At 35.7% G+C, this 21,360-nt stretch overlaps 3 protein-coding genes across 4 annotated transcripts in view; 2 read left to right on the top strand and 1 right to left on the bottom strand.

Annotated features, from left to right (window-relative positions):
• The first annotated feature begins 194 nt into the window (after nt 1-194).
• On the top strand, nt 195-12,003 carry LOC141295693 (uncharacterized). Its single transcript, XM_073826953.1, has 13 exons — nt 195-256; nt 743-919; nt 2,776-2,881; nt 2,994-3,104; nt 3,409-3,513; nt 3,610-3,790; nt 4,037-4,159; nt 5,616-5,806; nt 5,906-6,102; nt 7,107-7,198; nt 7,278-7,332; nt 7,442-7,539; nt 11,344-12,003. Exons 1-13 carry the CDS (start codon nt 195-197, stop codon nt 11,580-11,582), a joined length of 1,737 nt encoding a protein of 578 aa, XP_073683054.1. The 3' UTR covers nt 11,583-12,003.
• Nucleotides 12,004-12,070: 67 nt separating this feature from the next.
• On the bottom strand, nt 12,071-15,186 carry gstz1 (glutathione S-transferase zeta 1). 2 transcript variants are annotated; one of them, XM_073826954.1, is made up of 9 exons: nt 15,098-15,186; nt 14,715-14,766; nt 14,558-14,625; nt 14,383-14,463; nt 14,174-14,299; nt 13,852-13,927; nt 13,687-13,739; nt 12,323-12,372; nt 12,071-12,237 (listed from the first exon to the last, which is right to left on the bottom strand). In XM_073826954.1, exons 1-9 carry the CDS (start codon nt 15,125-15,127, stop codon nt 12,111-12,113), a joined length of 663 nt encoding a protein of 220 aa, XP_073683055.1. In that variant the 5' UTR covers nt 15,128-15,186; the 3' UTR covers nt 12,071-12,110. The 2 variants fall into 2 exon arrangements, with proteins under 2 accessions (XP_073683055.1, XP_073683056.1); XM_073826955.1 differs by lacking the exon at nt 15,098-15,186 and adding an exon at nt 14,846-14,944.
• A 1,168-nt stretch (nt 15,187-16,354) lies between these two features.
• aldh6a1 (aldehyde dehydrogenase 6 family, member A1) overlaps nt 16,355-21,360 on the top strand; it is a 29,964-nt gene continuing 24,958 nt past the window's right edge. Inside the window, exons 1-4 of the mRNA XM_073827348.1 lie at nt 16,355-16,494; nt 17,051-17,095; nt 18,236-18,310; nt 19,136-19,297. Coding sequence (XP_073683449.1) covers nt 16,456-16,494; nt 17,051-17,095; nt 18,236-18,310; nt 19,136-19,297 — 321 coding nt within the window. The 5' untranslated portion in view covers nt 16,355-16,455. The remainder of the gene's footprint in view (nt 16,495-17,050; nt 17,096-18,235; nt 18,311-19,135; nt 19,298-21,360) is intronic.

Here is a 21,360-nt window from a genome sequence, read left to right as displayed (position 1 = left end):
GTTCATAATGGATGTTTCCAGAGCTGTCACTCGTAAACCGTTTGAGTGTCAGAGATGTTAATTGGTCGCGGCGGAGCGTGTGACACGGGAGGTGATAAATGCGACAGCGGTCGAGCTGGATTGGCTGCTGTCTTGCAGGCCGCGCACCGACGCCAACAACATTGGAGGAGTTTGATCTATTCTGAATCAAAAAAATGGGCAAAGTACACTTTTATGCCGTCTGGTCCTTACGTGAAGCGCCTCGTCAGTTTATACGGTTTGAACTACTTCACTATGACCTGATTTAACTTGTATCAGGTTACAATTAACTAAACACGTAGGGACTCGTTGTGTATCTGTGTATATCTCAGGGTACAAGTCTCATTGCTGCAAAAAAGCAGCTGAGCATTTCCATCATTACTGCCCAGGAAACACATGTTGAATTGTGACATTGATTTGAGGAGAATATGTGCTTTTTGAAATATGAAATCCTATCTAATGTTTAAAAAAAGGTCCAAACACAGCATATCATTATCTAACATATATTTTATGACGAGCTGAAATTGTAACTCATGAATTATATGATATGGCCATGTGTGTTTAGTGCATTGTTATACAATGTCCTCATTTACAACAGTTTTAACCTGGTTTTTAAGTAAACAAGCTTTCACACAACCAAATAGTATGGTTGTAGATCCAACACATGTGACCACTTCCCTGTGTGACAGCCTTTTTTTGGTTTTCTCTAATTTACCCCGTTTAGAAATGTCAACCGTACGATGTACCAGGTTCAGATGCCGTTACCTTTACCAAAGCAGCTGATAGTGTTTGGTTTAGGGGAATGGTCATCCTTCTCCAGTGATACTGAGATCTCTGTGGAGGTTCTGCTGGGTCCAGAGGTCAAATCGCAGGTCATCGGGACTCTTTCACCTCAGTCCAGGCAAGTGCACTGAATATTGTGATTATAGCACTGCTTTGCAGTAAATCAGTTCAATTCATCTAGATTAGTGGTTATCTAAAACTATTACAGTTGTATATAATTTAAAATAAAATTAATTCAAATACTATGATTGCGTTTTTCATTGAATAAACTTAAAACAAAACTAACTACAATAAGTTTTAAGTAATACAGGTACTAAAACTGAAATAAAAATATGAATTGAATAAAACCTCGCTCTCTATTCAGTATTATGTTGCAGTTGGAAATAGGCCTACGTCACAATACTGTAAAGTCGGCAGCGACTTCCACTTCACGCAGACTTTAAAGTACCATGGTGCATGAATCCATCCCTGTAATATGGTGCCGGTAGTGTACCTTTTTTTACAATGGGAAAGTTTAATTATTACATTTTTATAATTTTGAATATTTCTGTACATTTTTGTAAAAAGTAAAAATCATGAATGATAATTTGACGTCATTAGGGACTAGTATGTAGGACTTCTCCATTCATGTCTTCTGCTTAAACACCGTCCCTTCTAAAAATCGACTGCAAGCTCTCATCCAGATCTGCCTTCTTTCAATCAACATCTTATCAATTGAACCAAGTCCCACCCCCCCCCCCCCCCCTGTAAAAAAACTGTTATATTGTGAAATATTATTGCAATTTAAAATAGTGGTTTTATTTTTTAATATTCTGTAAAGTAGAATTTATTCCTGTGATGTCAAAGGTGAATTTTCAGCATCATTATTCCAGTCTTTAGTGTCACGTGATCCTTTAGAAATCATTTTGATATGCTGATTTATTATCAGTGTTGGAAACAGTTGTGCTGTTTAATATTTCGATACTTTTTTCAGGGTTCTTTGATGAATAAAATGTAAAAAGAACAGCATTTATTTAAAATGGAAATATTCAGTATACACGGTATACACTACTGTTGAAAGTTTGGGGTCAATCGTTTTTTTTCCTTTCTTTGTTTAAAAGAAATGAATACTTTTATTCAGCAAGGATGTGTCAAATTGTAAAAAAGCGATAGTAAATCATTTCTATTTTTAATAAATGCTGTTCTTTTTAATCCTGAAAGTATCAGAGGTTCCAAAAAAAATATGAAGCAATGTTTCCAACGTTGACAATAAGTCATATTAGAGTCATTTCTGAAGGATCATTTGACACTGAAGACTGGAGTAATGGCTGTTGAAAATTCAGCTTTGCATCACAGAAATAAATGATATTCTAAAGTATATTAAAACAGAAAACTGATATTTTAAATTGCTATAATATTTCATAATGAGCATAAGAGACGTCTTTAAAAAAACATTTAAAATCTTTACTGATCCCAAAGTTTTGCACAGCAGTGCATCACCATCGTTGTAACTGTCAAAGTAAATAAAACCCATATTTATTAACTAAATTTAGTCAGTTAGACTCGTATGTGACCCTGGACCACAATTTGAAAAGCTGAATAAATAAGCTTTCCATTGATGTATGGTTTGTGAGGATAGGACCATTTTTGGCTGAGACTAGAAAATCTGGAATCTTAGGGTGCACAAAAAATCTAAATATTGAGAAAATCGCCTTTAAAGTTGTCCAAATTAAGTTGTTAGCTATGCATATTATTAATCAAAAATTAAAGTTTTGGTATATTTTTTTGTAGGAAATTTACAAAATATTTTTATGGAACATGATCTTTACTTAATTTCCTAATGATTTTTGGCATATAAAAAATTGACCCATACAATGTATTTTTAGCTATTGCTACAAATATGCCTGTGCTGCTTAAGACTGGTTTTGTGGTCCAGGGTCACACATAATTCCTGGATTTAATTTAAGCTCTGTCTGGTAAACTCTTTCTCTGAAGGAGTTTGATCTGGCAAGGAGTTTGGACTCCTGAACTTCTCACTGAAGCCATGCAGCGAGGCAGGAGAGGAGTTTACGCCAAAGTCATGCTCAGCATCAGTGGACAGGTATTCAAATGGATTATGTCCTCAAACTTCTTTGACTAGTAATGCAGATTGCAGATACCTCACACTTCCTTGTCCATCACAAACTAATTAGTTAAACTGTATTTTTTTAAAGGTGAGATCCAGTTTTATCAGCAGCACTCCACGAATTACAAGGAAATGTCTAGTGCTGAACCACTCCTCCAATCCGTCCAGCACGCTTCTCAGCAGCGGAGAGAGTCATAATGTGAGTCACGCTTTGCTTATGACTTCAGTTTGTTGTTCTTCAGTGGCCACAAGACCGTTTCTAACTTAAAGGGATAGTTCACACAAAAATAAAAATTCTGTCATTGTTTACTCACCCTTGTGTATGAATGTCTTTCTTCTGCTGAAAACAGAAGAAGATATAAATGAAGAATGTTGGTATCAAACAGGTTGATGTTTGATGGAAAAAAAAAATACTATGGAAGACAAAGGGGTCCATCAACTTTTTGATTACATAAATAATGAGGCTGAGTAAATGAATGACTTTTCTTTTCTACTTTATGAAGATCACCCAGAGATCTCCTCCCGAGGGAAGTGTTAGCTGTGCGGAGCTGGGCAAAGGCAAAATGGAGACACGGGAAAACACTCTGCTTCAGGGTGTGTGGCCGATGGTAAGGAGTTGTCCGCGAACTAGTTCTAGCAAGTCGATTAATTTTCAGGCAGAGAGAGTCTCTCTCAAATTTGAAAACCTACTGTGGTTTTTAAAGGACAAAACTCCAAGACGCTCCATTATTGGAATAAAGGGATGTATTTGGAGCTCTGAAGAACCGGAGAGCCCTAAGGATCCAAAGCAAGTTTCAAGCCCAAAGAAGCGCAAGCTGCGTAAAATGTCTGCAGTAGATTTAGAGGACGAGATGGCTGTCAAACGTGTGAAGAGCTGCAGAGTTGGCGAGTGCTCGTTCTTCTACTCGGATATAACGTGATTGATGTTTGTTTACATGCTTGGAATCTTAATGTAACCTCTGGATAAACCATTGTCATCGTTGCAGAATTAGTTATTGATATTTCTGTTGAAAAATTGATAGCAGTATATAATATAATATCAAACATGTTATTAATTATTATTAGTGATTGCCATTACTATTACTATTGCTTTTTTTATATCTTCTTTTATGTTTGATTTATTATTCTCAGACCGTCCATCAAAGCGCTGGAGCCATGCCATGTGTTTGAGTGATCCTGACACGGCCATTCTGATTGGTGGGGAGGCTGATGACCCGGCCAGTTGTAAAGATTCTATATGGAAACTGGAGATTGGTGCGTATCATTTTAAAATTCAAAATGAAAAGTTAATAGACTGTTATTTGCAAAATGCAAAAAAACAACAACACCAAAACAACATTTTTCCCCGATTAGGGCAGCTGGTATTTATAAAGAAGTGCTGCATAAACGCAGTACTATAACTATTCATATTCAAGGAAATGTACATTTTAAAATTATTATTAAATAAATGTAATTACGTATCATTGTAATTATTAATAATTATTTATTTGTTCATAATTAACTAAATTATTTTAAATTACGATTTAGATTTTATATAAATTAAAATTATATATATATATATATAGTGCCCTCCACTAATATTGGCACCCTTAGTAAATATGAGCAAAGGTGACTGTGAAAATAAATCTGCATCGTTTATCCTTTAGATCTTTAATTCGGAAAATTCACAAAATTCTAACCTTTCATTGAAGTAAAACGATGGAGAATGGGGGGAATATCTCATCATGAAATAAATGTTTTTCTCTAGTTCATGTTGGCCACAATTATTGGAACCCCTAAATATTTTGGTCAAGTAAAATATCTCTAAAGTATATTCCCATTAATATTACAATATTTTCAGCACACCAGGGTGGCTAGGAGTATAAAATTGTCCAGTAGATCTGATGTGCAGAACAAGTTTGTTGAGCTTCACAAAATAGAAAGTGGCTGTAAGAAAAGAGCTAAAGCATTGAAAATCCCCATTCCCACCATCAGGGCAATAATTAAGTTCCAATCAACTAAAGATGTTACACATCTGCTTAGAAGAGGACGTGTGTCTGTATTCCTAATTTATTCCTGTCATACAAAGCTACATTTTCAGCATCATTACTCTAGTCTTCAGCGTCACATGATCCTTCAAAACAGTTTGCAATATTACTGTTTTTTTCTGTATTTTTGATCAAATAAATGCAGCCTTGATGAGCATAAGAGACTACTTTCAAAAACATTTCAAGTCTTAGTGATTCCAAACTTTGTTGTTCAGTGTCTTACTGTGCAGTTTGCGACCAGTAAGAATTGTAATGTTTTTATGTTCATCAAGTCTGCATTTATTTTATCAAACATGCTGAGAAAAAAACAGTAATATTGTGGGATGTTATTACAATATAAAATAATGGTTTCTATTTTAATATACTATAAAATATAATTCATTTGTGATGTGAAGCTGAATTTTCATCAGCCATTACTCCAGTCTTAAGTGTCACATGATCATTCTAACATGCTGATTTATTATTAGAATTGTCAATGTTGGCAACAGTTGTGCTGTGTAATATTTGTCTGGAACCTGTGACTTTTTTTTTTTCTTCTTCGGGATTCTTTGAATAAACAGTTAAAAAGTTATCCATTTAACACATCCTTGGCAAATGAAAGTATTAATATATATAAGTATATATATATATATATACTTTATATAATATACCTTTAACGTACCTATAACTGTAATAATTCTCAGATAATGATTTCTGGTTCCCCATGGACGTCTCATCATCATCTGAGGTCAGTCCACCAAGCTCAAAAGGTCACTCAGCAACTTTTGATCCTGAGTCTAAAGCTGTCTATGTGTACGGTGGACTGAGAGACTGCCAGCGATATGGTGATATTTATATACTGGACACTGTAACTTGGAAGTGGAAGCTTGTTTCTGTGAGTATTAAATTTATTTCTGTATGATTTGTGTATGTTTTGGTGTACCAGTTGATCACTTACTGTTACTTCACTGTATGATGTTTTGGGTTGGCATAGGCAAAGGGAAATATACCGTCACTGGCGCACCACAGTGCCACGGTCTATAAAAAGGAGCTTTATGTATTTGGAGGGGTGCAGCCCAGCCGATGTCCTGAAGGCAAGGTTTGCAGTAACGCACTGTACATTTTCAACCCAGAACATGGTCTGTGGTATCAACCAATTGTGGAGGGTGACCGTCCTCTGCCCAGGTTTGGGTAGGTAGTTATACTTTGCCTCATATCCATCCACAGTATATGCAGTATATTATCTCCCATCTCTCAGAAGACAGAAATGCATACATGTTTGAAATGACATGAGGGTAAAATATTATTTTAAAGGATTAGTTCACTCCAGAATTAAAGTTTCCTGATAATTTACTAACCCCCATGTCATCCAAGATGTTCATGTCTGTTTTTCTTCAGTGGAGAAGAAATGAAGGTTTTTGAGAAACATTAAAGGATTTTTCTCCATATATCAGAGGGTTAAAGGTCCAAATTGCAGTTTTAATGCAGCTTCAAAGGTCTCTACAAGATCCCAGACGAGAAATAAGGATCTTATCTAGTGAAACGATCCATTGTCTTCTTAAAAAAAAAAGTATATACTTTATTATCACAAATGCTCGTCTTGCTCTAGCTCTGTGTCCATGACTTTACACATTGTGTAGTTATGTTGGATAAGTCAGTTAGTGTAAGACAAGCAACTGTGATTAAAAAAAAAACTGTGATTTGAAAGTTTGGGAACCCTTTAGAATTTCTTTTTATATTTCTGCATAAATATGACCCTAAATATCATCAGATTTTCATGTAAATCCTAAAAGTAGACAAAGAGAACCCAAGCAAACAAGTGAGGGAAATGTATTTATTGAAAAAAATTATCCAGTGTTACATATCTGTGTATTGCAAAAGTATGTGAATCTCTTGGAATAGCAGTTAATTTAAAGGTTAAATTAACCAAAGACAGAAGAAGTTGCATTAAAACTGCAATTCGGACTTTCAACATGTTAGCCACCATTGCAGCCACTACATGAAGAACAATCTTTTAGAATGTTTTCCTTAACCTTAATTTCATTTCGTCTGAAGAAAGAAAGACATGAACATGGAATTGAGTAAATTATCAGGAAATTTAAAATCCGGAGTAAACTAATCCTTTTAGGAGTTGTTTTTTTTATTGTGAGAATTTTTTTTTTTTTTTTTTTTTTCCGTCCATCTGTAATTTGTAGGCACTCCACCACGCTGCTGTCAAACAAGATGATCATTTTTGGTGGGAGAAAAACTGCCACCTACCTTAATGATCTTCACATCCTGGATCTTGGTAATGATCCTGATCACTTCTTCTGTGTTGTTTATATTATCAGAGTCATATGCTAAGTGTTTTGTTTCTTGTGGAAAAGGCTTCATGGAATATTCTGCTGTAAAGTACGAGAACATGCCACCACTGGCCCGTGGGTAAGACTTCAAAATATGAATTTTACAACTTAAAAAAAAAATTGAATTTATTTACATTAATGGATTTTAAAGTAAAGACTATTTTTCTTTTTTTCATTCCACTGATCAGGTTTCACGCTGCTCTACCCGTGTCTGACAACAGGGTGCTGATCAGCGGAGGCTGCAGTGCTGTAGGAGCCCTACAGGACCTCCATCTCTTTAACATAGGTCTGTTATTCCCTAATTTTTAAAAAAGTTTTTCAGTGTTCCCTTTCTTTTTAACCAGTTAATTTACATGACTCTTCTAGTTGTTTGTGATTTACTGATTAAAGATTAAGGATTTTTTTTTTTTAACTTCATTTCTACCTGATTAAATATTTCACAGCTTTGCGTTACTGGTAAAATGTAAATTTATTATAAAATGTCCAGTTAAATTTTTAAAGAAATGGTTCAGCCAAAAATTATTGTCATCATTTACTTTCACTACATGTTCCAAACTTTTTTTAATTTGGTTATTTTTCAGGGCTCACAAAATTGCTAGCCCGACATCCTGGTACTATTGTGTTTTCCAATCAGGCAACCAAAATGTACTACTGCTCTATCTATCTTCAATACAGGACTCCCATTAGTCCTGTAGAAATTTGAACCCATAAGTCTTAAATACCTAAAATGCTAGAAGAAAAGTTTTTAGGATGGCAAGGCAAGAATACTTCAACGCCAATGGGCGAGACTGTTTACACTACAAACCATTGTGTTCATAATTAAGATAATACATTAAAATAATATGGTACGCAATTTGCAATATCAAGCAGCAAAACAAGCTGGTTTGTACAGTTACAAATAGCTGGACGCGATGAGACCAGAAGCCCGACCCATAAAATGTACAAATGGCCTCACCCAGTCTTACAGGAAAAATAAGGTGGATACTTCTTTGAATAAATATGGGTGCCGCACATTCCAAAGTCAGATGTGCCTGATAAAAATATAATGCCTGATAAAGCAGCATTTACAGTGCATCCGGAAAGTATTCACAGCGTGATGTTTCAGCCTTATTCCCAAATAAATTAAGTTATTTTTCTCCACATACTACAGACAATACCCCATAATGACAATGTGAAAGAAGTTTGTTTGAAATCTTTGCAAATTTATATTTAAAAAAAATCACATGAACATAAGTATTCACTGCCTTTGTCATGACACTCAGAATTGAGCTCAGGTGCATCCTGTTTACACTGATAATCTAGAGATGTTTCTGCAACTTGACTGGAGTCCACCTGTGGTAAATTCAGTTGATTTGGAAAGGCACACACTTGAAGCTTGAAGTCCAAGGAATTGCCTGTAGACCACTGAGACAGGATTGTATTGAGGCACAGAACTGAATTTTACAGAAAATTTTCTGTAGCATTGAAGGCCCAAATGAGCACAGTGGCCTCCATCATCCGTAAATGGAAGAAGTTTGGAACCACCAGGTCAAACTGAGTGATCAGGAGAGCACAGTGGTCACTCTGAAAGAGCTCCAGTGTTTCTCTGTGGAGAGAGAACTTTCCAGAAGAACAACAATCTCTGCAACACTCCACCAATCAGGCCTGTATGGTAGAGTAGCCAGACAGCAGCTAATCCTCCATTAAAGGCACATGACAGCCCGCCTGGAGTTTGCCAAAAGACGCCTGAAGGACTCTCAGACCTTGAGAAACAAAATTCTCTGGTCTGATGAAACAAAGCTTGAACACTTTGACCTACATGCCAAGCGTCATGTCTGGAGGAAACCAGGCACCGCTCATCACCTGGCCAATACCATCCCTACATTGAAACATACATCATGCTGTGGGGATGTTTTTTTCAGTGGCAGGAACTGGGAGACTAGTGAGGAGCGAAGGAAAGATAAATGCAACAATGTACAGAGACATCCTTGATGAAAACCTGCACCAGAGCACTCTAGACAAGATAACAAACGAGTGGCTACAGGACAACTCTGTGAATGTCCTTGAGTGACCCAGCCAGAGCTAAGACCTGAACCCAATTGAAAATCTCTAGAGAGATCTGAAAATGATTGTGCACCGATGCGCCAAGCTTGTAGCATCATATTCAATAAGACTTGAGGTTGTAATTGCTGCCAAAGGTGCTTCACCAAAGTGCTGAGCAAAGGCTGTGAATACTTATGTACATTGATTTATTTTGTTTTAATACATTTGAAAAGATTTCAAACAAAATTCTTTCATGTTGTCATTATGGGGTCTTGTTTGTAGGCTTTTGAGGCAAAGTAATGAATTTAATCCATTTTGGAATAAGGCTGTAACATAAAATGTGGTAAAAGTGAAGCGCTGTGAATACTTTCCACATGCACTGTACAGGTGCTGGTCATATAATTAGAATATCTTCAAAAAGTTTTTATTTCACTAATTCCATTCAAACTTGTATAATGTATACATTCATTCCAAACAGACTGTTATATTTCAAGTGTTTATTTCTTTTCATTTTGATGATTATAACTGACAACTAATGAAAATGAAAACAATTCAGTATCTCAGAAAATTAGAATATTACTTAAGACCAATACAAAGAAAGGATTTTTAGAAATCTTGGCCAACTGAAAAGTATGAGCATGTACAGCACTTAATACTTAGTTGGGGCTCCTTTTGCCTGAATTACTGCAGCAATGTGGAGAGCCCAGGTTGCTCTGATAGTGGCCTTCAGCTCTTCTGCATTGTTGGGTCTGGCATATTGCATCTTCCTCTTCACAATACCCCATAGATTTTCTATGGGGTTAAGGTCAGGCAAGTTTGCTGGCCAGTTAAGAACAGGGATACCATGGTCCTTAAACCAGGTACTGGTAGCTTTGGCACGTTTTTTTTTTTTTTATTAATTTTTTTTTTTTTTTCCTACCACATCTTTTCCTTCCCTTCGCCTCTCTATTAATGTGCTTGCACACAGAGCTCTGTGAACAGCCAGCCTCTTTTGCAATGACCTTTTGTGCCTTGCCCTCCTTGTGCAAGGTGTCAATGGTCGTCTTTTGGACAGCTGTCAAATCAGCAGTCTTCCCCATGATTGTGTAGCCTACAGAACTAGACTGAGAGAGCATTTAAAGGCCTTTGCAGGTGTTTTGAGTTAATTAGCTGATTAGAGTGTGGCACCAGATGTCTTCAATACTGAACCTTTTCACAATATTCCAATTTTCTGAGATACTGATTTGGGGTTTTCATTAGTTGTCAGTTATAATCATCTAAATTAAAAGAAATAAACACTTGAAAAATATCAGTCTGTGTGGAATGAATGTATACATTAAGTTTCACTTCTTGAATGGAATTAGTGAAATCAACTTTTTAAAGATATTCTAATTATATGACCAGCACCTGTATAAGCACAGAACCACTTTGTGTACAGCCGGTATCAACGAAACAACGATAGATCTGCCAATTCAAAAGCGCCACCTGTGGCAGAGAATTAAGTAGCATTTTTTAAATAATATGTTCAGATCAATGTGAGTATCTAGCCATGTTTTTGCACAACACAAACAGTTATAAATGTGAAAAGCTAACGTGCTTTCTAAAAAATCAAAAAAAAATTAAGACAGTAGTATTTATGTTTTAACTTAATATAATAATTGACATTTAACTTATCCTTTTTCTTAAAAATAGTTTGAAAGCTGAAATGTGATGTTTATCATTTTAAAAGATCTGAACTGTAAATCATGTAATATTACGGTTTAATAAGTTACCATAGACATTGCCCTACCTCACTCAAACAATGTTCATTTTATTTGCATAGGTCTTAAAAAGTGTCATAAAAAGCCTTAAAGCAGTCATGAACTGAGAAATCTAAATTCCCATTATCTTTCGACATATAAGAGGTCATTGTACTATAAAAACAACAAGGTTTCAGAACTCAAAACTTTGTTAGTCTAAACTGATTTTTGAAATTGCAAGCCATTCCGTTTATCCATTTCACTTAAATTTACAATAGTATACCATCATATAGATGGCCTCAATTATTAGTCTGAATGATTCTAAGCGTTAAAACAATGCATGTTTGCAGATACCAGCTCCTGGACATCAGTGGTGTCTCCATTGCTTTGCTCTAAGCCTCGTGCAGGCCACAGTCTGATAAGCTTGGACTGTACAAAGGCTTTATCTTCAGACCCGAGGGATGCGAGGGATCGCCGTAATGGCAAGAGCCTCTCTCTTCAGTGTACTATCCTAGTATTTGGAGGGTCAGATTGTTCAGGAACATTCTATAATGACACCGTTAAAAGCATGGTTGAACTACCTGTATAGAATCAGAGACTTATTTTTCTTTGAAATAAATGTAGGGTACTCGTAGAAACGTGATAGAAAAAATTTTAACTTACGGCACTTTTAGCGTTTGTCTTTTAATGTTGCGTTATTGCAGTTTTAGGATGAACAGCTGTTTTACAGCTACTGATTTTAGATTGATTTCCTTTAAAAGCAAGCAAAGCCTTCACTCTTTCTCACGTGTAGTTCAGATTTGTATTTAGTACATTCAGAGACTCTGTATTTTTGTGCAATAAATGTTTTCTCTTACTTTGCACGTACTTTACACGTTTTCACGTTTGTATTTTTGTCCACTTTGTATGTTTCACATTGCACACATTTTTCTTTAAGTCACTGGCATGTACAGCTCATCTCTTGTTTATAGATGTCTGAAAGTTGCAAACAGCGACTACAGTCTTTTCACCAAAGCAATAAATGCAGTACTTTGCTTAAAAGAAACTGAACTGTTTTTTTAATGAAGAATCTCGTACGACTGTTTATCAAAATGCTTTATTGATTTCATTATTCAAGTTAAGCCTGCAGATCATCAGGAGTGTCAGGCTGACATGATGGATGACTGACTTTGAAAGCGTCAATCTCAGTTAAGGTCTGGTTTAACCTTCTGATAGTAGGGAACTTGGACATATCCACCTTGAACCTTTGGTAAAGGACAGTAGAATGTTCATTATAGCATTTTTGCATTGCATAAACATAAATGTCAGCTTTTAAGAGACATATCGTACCTTTCAGCATTGAAGACTTGAGGCACAAGACAAATATCTGCCATGGATATCTGAAACAATGTTATTATTTGAAAGCATGTTAAATCTGAATATAGAATTCGACACTACTGTTCAAAATTAAGAGTTGGGGTTTTTTATTAATTTTTTTTATTAATTCAGCAATGATGCATTAAATTGATCAAAAATTACATTTCAATGTTACAAAATATTTCTGCTTTAAAAATGCTGTTCTTTTTGAACATGAATCAACTGTTTTCAACACTGATAATGAGAAATGTTTCATGAGCAGCATATTACAGTAATTATAATAATAAGATTTATATTATAAGATGCTGATAATTAATTTTTGATGTCTCTCAAATAAAATACATTTTAATATATATTCAAAGGAAAACTGTGATTTAAGTCATTGTAATATTTCACAATGTTACTGTTTTAATAAAATTTTTTACTCTATATGTAATGAACATGAGACTTACAGTTTAAGACAAAAGTTTACATACACCTTGCAGAATCCGCAAAATGATATTTATTTGACCAAAATAAGAAGGATCATACAAAATGCATGTTATTTTTTTTTAGTACTGACCTGAATAAGATATTTCACATAAAATGTTTACATACAGTCCACAAGAGAAAATAATAATAGAAAATAATTTATAAAATGACCCTGTTAAAAGTTTGCATACACTTAAATCTTAATGTGTTGTTACCTAAATTTTTTTTTTAACAGTGATAACTGTTCAGGACAAACAAGGGACTCATGAACAACTAAACTGCCAGAAAAGTCCATTGGGTCCACAGATTCTTTGGGTTTTCAGCATTTTGGTGTATTTGAACCCTTGCCAACAATGACTATAATTTTGGGATCCATCTTTTTACACTGAGGACAACAGAAGGACTCATATGCAACAATTACATTTTCATATATTTTTCATTTAGTATTGTCCCTTTAGTAGCTACAGAAAATACTTCCCCAGAAGACAAAATAAGCTAAATTTACCCTGATCTTCAAATTCAGCGATGCTCTTAATGCATCCTTTCTCTTCTGAAGAATCAGTATTTGAACCTTTTGTAATTGTTGCATGTAAGTCCCTCAAAATCATGCAGTCATTGTAGGAAATACCCAAACATGCTGAAAAACCAAAGAATTTGTGGGACCAGAAGAATTTTTCTGAAGAACATACTATATGTAAACATCTATTATGTGAAATATCTTATTCAGGCCAGTACTAAATACAAAATAATATGCGTTTTGTATGATCCCTCTTATTTTAATAAAATAATAAACATTTTGCAGATTCTGCAAGGTGTATGTAAACTTTTGACCAACTGTGTTTGATAAAGTGCATCACAGCTATTACCTCATCTCCAACACAATATTTTCCTGCTGTCATCTTCAGAATAGGCTCTAGGGCTAAAAAAAAAAATTACAGGAAAACATGTTGAGACAGTACTTGAATCAAAGATAGAAACAACCTGTTTTTATTTGACAGCAAGATGTAATTACATAATGGGGAAAAACTCACCCTCGAATCCTCGGTTGATGAAATGTTGAGCCCACTGTGCTTTTTCTGCTCCAATTTTCTGAATCACATATAGATTCTGAAATCACAGCATTATTTGATAGTTGATTGATATACCTTAAATGTAGCGCTTATGCAAATTCTTGCTTGTAGAGGACATGCAATGTGATTAGACATGATGCAGATAAAAACCTGATAGTGATGGAAATATTACAGACTTGAAGGTGAGCTCTTTTGACTTAGGCCCACCTAAAACCATTTAAACAACTACTTTATAGTTGAAATTGTTACTTTGTGCACCTATAAACACAATGTCATGTCTCACCTGGAGGGGCTGGATCCCAGATGCAATTATATCAGAGATGATACGGACTTGGGCCCGCTGCTTTGGGTCTGCAGGTAGAAGCCGGGGCTCTGGACGAGTTTCATCAATGTACTGGATGATTGCCAACTGTGTATTAAATAGCAAAACAATGTAAACATGAAATATTTTAATTTCTGTGTGCCACAAAGCAGGAGAATGCATGTTCTTACCGACTGAGACAAGGTGATGCCATCAATGGTGAGCGCAGGCACTTGCCGCATTGGATTTATTTTCTTAAACTGATCTGTTAGCTTGTGAAAAACAATGTGAGTTGAGCCACCGTGGAGTGTTATAGATAATGCTAGATTCATATTAAATTTAGAGATTTCTGCAAATGTAGTTTACCTGTAGCCCACCATCCTCAATGAGATTTATTGGCTTTTGCTCATATTCAATTCCTTTCAGTGCAAACGCTAGAAATATTACAACATATTTAAGTTATATTATATACACTGACATTTGATATATGCTGAGATGGATGAAAGTAAATAGACTTACTTACCTATCCGGACTCTCCAAGAGCAAGAACTTCTATAATATCCGTACAGAACAGGCTAGAACAAGACAATACATCAGTCATATATTGCATTACAAACAATAACTTCATTTCAGGTATGAAACAACATATTTAACCTTAGCTTGTGTCGCCATGGCATGCATATATCAGTCCAGTTACTACTGAAACTATGCAAGGAAAAACCCACTACTTAGGTCAACCAATGAGATGCATCACTAAAAATCCTCCTCCTGGCTGAGTTTCTCGTGACTAAGCAACTTTAATGGACTTCGGAAGACATCGGGAAATGATTACGTTTGTGTGTGCGTTTAGATGTCTTTCATCTCTCTCATCTGCAATGTTCAACCATGCAAACGGAGTGCATTTACCTTGAATAAACGTGTAGCGGATGCACTCATATTAGATTGTTGGTCCTCAGGAAGAATGGACTTTGTTTGAGATTAATTAATTAACTGCAAACATAGTACTGAAGCTCGGTTTACTAAAAAAGATTCATTTTTAGGAACCGATTCTTGAGGGTTCAGTCAAACTGAATCGCGAATCGTTTAAGATGTGTTCGTTTAGGATTAAAAGGATGCGGGAGTTACTGTTAACAAGATTCGGAATTATTAATATAAATGTTTAAAAAAATAACATTATTATTTATTATATTGTGCTATTCTGTGTTGTTAGCCAAAACTTGTAACGCATATATTTGAATAAACACACAAACAAACACGACACGACCGAAAACATATCCGTAAACAATTGTGCATGTGTCATAAGGGTTATTTTTTTATATTGAGATTTATACATCATCTAAAAGCTGAATACATAAGCTTTCCATTGATGTATTGTTTTGGCAATATTTGGTCATATTTGAAAAAATGGAAACTGAGGGTACAAAAAAATCAAAATATTGAGAAAATCACCTTTAAAAGTTTAAGGTCCAAATTATTGATGCATATTATTAATCAAAAATTAAGTTTTGATATATTTACGGTAGGAATTTTATAAAACATCTTTATGGAACAGGATTTTTACTTAATATCCAAATGATTTTTGGCATCAAAGAAAAAGCAATAATTTTGACCCATATATTTTTGGCTATTGCTACAAATATACTTGTGCTACTTTCGGTCTCAAAATGTTCTAAAAAATGTAAAAAGTGAATCGTTTTTATATAAAACGAACTGTTCGAACGAACCGAATCGCTAGAATGATTCTGACTTCAAAACACTGTAGTTCAAAGTTATGCACAAGTTTACATGAGTTTGCATCACAACAGGAAAGATTTTTTTCCGAAACGATATTGAGAAAAATAAATGCAATAAACATTTAGATTAATAATAGCGTTGTTAAAGGTTTTTTTTGTCCAATTACATACATTTGTCACATGTCTTCCGTCTTTGTAATTAATAATTGACAGGTTTACTATCCCATCATTTTCTAAGCAGCAACAGCTCTAGCCTATGATCTCTGCTTGTGTCATCAAAGAAACGCCTTTCAACAAACGCGCACTCACACTGGCCTACTATCTGACAGCCCTAACCAATACATTTTCCGCATTTGGGGGAGTATTTGACTTTAGCACATGATTGGCTGTTTGAACACGATGTCCCGCCCCTTCTTAAAGGCACAGTAGGAAAAGCGATCCGTCTGCAGGGCTCAGGTCTCGGTGCACGTCCTCTGGCGGGGGTTGGACGCATATTAGGGGGGTGAAGACAACAAATCTACGAATTCTATCATGGCAGCGACATTAGTGCGTTCCCTTGTAAAGAAGAGGGTAAGAAACACAAAAGCATTGCATTTTACAGATACACGTTGTAGGAGTTTGACGTTATGTCATGTCAAAGTATCAACTTCACGGTCAAACACCACGAGCAGATACTTTGTTGCACACTAGCCAGTAGTAGCCACCATGAAATCAACTCTATATAATACACTATAAAAATTGTATGTAAGATGTTGTAGGAATTGCGAGGAATTTATAGCCTCATCACCACAAAGGTATTACCTTTGTTCTTATATTATATAATTTCGCAACAGTTCTTGTCAAGTTCATTGGCGCTAAGTGCTATCACAGTCCTTGAAAGCATTGGACATAATGTATGAATACTTTTGAGCAACTAAGCAGTTTTGTATTCAATCAGAAAAGCAAATTCTCTGTATCTAAAGAATTTACCATAAGCACCTTATCAAAAGCTATGTATTATTATTTCTATTCTAAGTGCACAGCAGTTTTACATGAGGTTTTATATACTGACTGAATTCATAATGAAATGATCTGCCCACACAATAATGGAAATCATTTCATATTGTACCTGTGACCTGTTTTGCAGGTTCCTCTTCAGATGGGACGCATGTGCTACTCCTCGTCCTCTGTGGTAAGTTCATTAGGTATTTGAGCACAAGTATTGTGCATAGTTGTGCATTGTACTCTTGAAAGCACAGTAAACTGATTATGAGATCCAAGCAGACAATGACCTTTGTATAAATATTGCTTATATGTGACCTTGGAACACAAAACCATACGGGTAATTAAAAAAATTAAGAGGTATGCATCATACACATTAATAAATAAGCTTCCATTAGTGTACGGTTTGTTAGGATAGGGCAATAGTTGTTCAAGATACAACTATTTAAGAATCTGAAATCTGAGAGTACAAAAAAATCCAAATATTGAGAAAATTGCCTTTAAATGTGTCCAAATGAAGTTCTTTGCAATGCATATCACTGATCAAAAAATAAGTTTTGATATATTTACAGTAGGAAATGTACAAAATATCTTCATGGAACATGATCTTTACTTAATATCCTAATGATTTTTGGCATAAAAGAAAAAATTTGACCCATACAATGCCTTTTTATGGCTATTGCTAGAAATTTACCAGTGCTACTTAAGACTGGTTTTGTGGTCCAGGGTCACATATATCCAATTGTTCTAGGTCGTCAACTGATTTTAAATATTGTTCCATAACCTGTACACAATGTAAACATCAAATGAAACTTTGCCAACTCATTTCAGAAGACCGCTACACACCACTGCTCTGTACTGAACCTTGCACTACACTGTATGATTCAGATCTGACCGTGACTAGAGAAATCACTCATTCATTCCAGACTTTTATATTCAAGTCTCAAGTCATTGCAAACACAGCAAGCTCAAACAAATGCAAAAACATGCTGTGTTGATAGTAAATGAATGACAACTATAATCAGTATGTGTTTTAAATTATAAAAGATGTTTTGCTGGTTGGAGACATAGTCTGTGTCTGTGCCCATCATGCACTACATGGTTTTCTGTGCAAGCTGTTAACTCCAGCATTAACTAGCATTAACTCCTTGAGACTGCAAATCAGGTTAAATATCTGGAGAAAAGTTGGGTAGTGTATTACAGGTGCAAGTGCAAACTATTAACCTCATCAGTCACTTGAAAAAGCAAAATGTATAGTGTTGCTGTGTCAAGTCATTGATGTATGTGCTTTTTACATTAATTGTACATCTTTTTCTCTGTCCTTTCTTAGCCCACCACCAAGTTGTTCATTGATGGAAAGTTTGTAGAATCCAAGAGTTCACAATGGTTGGACATTCACAATCCCGTAAGTTGTACTAACAGACCTCTAATGTTTTTGCAGAATTTACACGGAAAGAAATAATGCACTATTAGCAGTTTAACAGATTACTCATTGGCCACACTTAGGCCAAATTAAACCCATTAGATTAATGTGGTTTAAGCACATGTGATTGGTGCTAATCATCTTGACTAGACAAAACACGCCACCTGTTTTTGGCACCTTATAGCATCAGTCAGTATATACAATAGCTATACTATTAGTCCTTTTTACACTCTTAAAAAACATTGTAACTGTCACGAGTGTGTGAAAGGAACAGTAGAGAACACCTAAAGATTAACCAGATTCTTGAGCTTTGGTGTAATCTGCTTTGCACAGTAAGAAACAGATGCTGTAATAATTGCTTGTTTCTTTCCTCTGCGCTTGCATATTTCAGGGACATTTTTGAAGTACAGTCAAACTAAAATTTATTCAGACACCTTCAACATTTCTCACATTATCAAAGTTTAGTTGCTATAGTTTGGACAATGGTAATAAAATATGAAGAACTCAAGAGTTAAACTGTGTCAGAACAAATTAATCTTGATAATATCAGGTAACATTGATAGAAAGGTATGTAACAAACCATGGTCGGGTCAAAGTGTCAAGTCCAATTTTTGATCCCAAATTTGTATCAATTTTACTGGTAGTCCACTGGTAGAATATATAGGTATAATATGTCACAGTTTACTTTATTTTCCTATTCTTGCTTACATAAATGAGCTATAGTGTCCTGCCCCCACTAGTAAAAAAAAATCTAAATATAGATCAAATATCTCTGTGATTGAGTTATAAAGCATGTGCTCTCCTCAGGCCACCAACGAGGTCATTGGTCGAGTGCCCAAGGCCACACATGAGGAGATGTTGGCTGCTGCTGACTCGTGTTCGCGGGCGTACCAAACCTGGTCCGAAACTTCCATCCTGGCCCGCCAGCAGATCTTCCTTCGCTATCAACAGCTCATTAAAGACAATATTGTAAGTTACTGCCACCCATCCTCAACATGATTTTTGATTCATCTTCTAATCAACAACAGACTTTATGGTTGAAATTAGCAGAATTTAGGTCTCCTTTTACTAGATCCCATTAAAGTGCCCTATTACAAATTATGAAAGGTTCATATTTTGGTTTTGAGAGGGCTTAACAAGTTGACATACATGCAAGGTCACAAAACACTTTCACTGTCTTTTAATATGCATTTATTTTTACCTTATTTGCTTAACACCTCCCAAATGATTTTTCCAAACACCTCCTTTGCATGACGCTAATCTGCGGTGATTGGTCCGATGACCTGGTTTGTTGTGATTGGTCTTCTTGTTGCAACGCATGTCAGAAACAGAACGACCATTACCATTACATTAAACACACAAAGAACCATAGTATAAACATTAGTCCAATGTGGAAACTTATTGATACAACACAACAGTTTGTGCTTCAACGTATTGCTCTCTTCTTTATCATTACTCTAAGTAATAATAATGGCAAACATTCACTATTCATCGACACATATATGTAGGTTTACTAAACATTAGGGGTGGCACGGTTCACAAAACCCACGGTTCGGTTCGTATCATGGTTTTAGGTCATGGTTTTCGGTTCTTGTTTTTTTTTCTTTTTCTTTTTTTCTTTTAATTTTTAACACTCCAGAAATTTACTTTGGCATTTGATATGTAGCTTAATTATCCACAATTTAGGATACATTATTTAAAAAAAATGTTATATCATGTCCTCATGCACAAACTAAATTGGACTTGACTTTAAGCACATTATTGGGACTATCTCTGAGGAAAGCTAGGGGAGATTTTGATACAGCAAGAGAGAAGACCTTGATGACATGCTTTTCATTTATTTGGCAAAAACAGGAGAATGTGTATTGCTATCTCTACAGGAATTTATGTGCCTTTTTAGCACATAAAGATTGAACTGAAGAATTAACTTGCATTTATCAAACTGCCAACTTCAGTGTAGCTCTTACAAAAATTGTATCTTTTAAAAGAAAAAGAGAGGAAATCTTTAAGCTCTGTCTTTTAAACAAGTGATTGGTTGGTTCATGTCACATGACCTGCGGTGCGCTTGCAGAATTCTGAAAAGTTGAGATGTTTTTATCTCGATGCCAGAAAAAACGAGCGCATTATGAGAGCGCATACTGCGCGTCTACATTTGAAGTAACGAACTTGAGCGTGCAAAAGACGCTACATGTGAACAGCCCCTTATACGACGCTGGCGCATCCTCCAACTCCGGGCAGCTTTCCTTATCTCTCCCACTTGCCATTTCTACACGTGACGTAACCTGCAGCACTCCACTTTTACTGTCTGTATGTCCACCCACACCTCTTATTTCGCGCAAAAAGGACACTCACAATTTGCACGAGGCTACATTGCACATCCGTTGAACCGTGTGACGCACACACGCTTCGAACCGAGACAAGCGAACCAAATGGTTCGGATGTTTTTTCATGTACCGTGCCAACCCTACTAAACATACATTTATTTACTGTCTTTTGTTGGTTAACATTAATGACTCTGGCATTTATATAGGAATGCTGTTCCTTTAAGATGGAAGACATGCATGTAATACTGACACACATTCAGTTTTCACCCTCACCCACCTGTTTATTGTATTTATGTGTGATACTCAACACACTAGACATTTGGACTACTGTGTGTGTATTTGAATAGTGAGAACTGATCGTGCGCTGTATGAAAACTGAAGAAGTGGAGTGTGTGCGAGAGAGAGCACTTCTATTCCACCTATCCCGCCTTCACTAACTTTAAGTCAATCGACAGCGAATTGTGACTCCCGAGAAAAATGAAACGTCTGGTCATACTGTTCCTAACCCTTCTGGTGCAGAGGCCATTGTTTCAGATCGCTGGTTCACATTTTAATAGCCTATCCGTCCACTGCAGCTGTCATACTGAGATTAGATATGCAAACACACCTTATGATCCAATGGCAGGGTAACACATTTTGAAAGACAAGACGGTTAACTTGGCCTGTAGGATGTATTTTGAATGTTCGGTAGTCATCAAATAACATTCT

This window comes from Garra rufa, chromosome 21, assembly GCF_049309525.1.
Source record: "Garra rufa chromosome 21, GarRuf1.0, whole genome shotgun sequence".
NCBI lineage: Eukaryota > Metazoa > Chordata > Actinopteri > Cypriniformes > Cyprinidae > Garra > Garra rufa.
This window is presented reverse-complemented; position numbering and strand designations above follow the sequence as displayed.

Bases quoted from the DNA above. Each gene is read 5' to 3' on its own strand.
- LOC141295693 (XM_073826953.1), top strand. From the start codon at position 195: ATGGGCAAAGTACACTTTTATGCCGTCTGGTCCTTACGTGAAGCGCCT. The intron at 257-742 runs GTTTGAACTACT...TACCCCGTTTAG, and splicing joins GCGCCTCGTCAGTTTATACG to AAATGTCAACCGTACGATGT. The intron at 3,105-3,408 runs GTGAGTCACGCT...TACTTTATGAAG, and splicing joins GCAGCGGAGAGAGTCATAAT to ATCACCCAGAGATCTCCTCC.
- gstz1 (XM_073826954.1), bottom strand. From the start codon at position 15,127: ATGAGTGCATCCGCTACACGTTTATTCAAG. The intron at 14,626-14,714 runs GTAAGTAAGTCT...TAATATTTCTAG, and splicing joins CTCTTGGAGAGTCCGGATAG to CGTTTGCACTGAAAGGAATT. The intron at 14,464-14,557 runs GTAAACTACATT...GTTTTTCACAAG, and splicing joins TTGAGGATGGTGGGCTACAG to CTAACAGATCAGTTTAAGAA.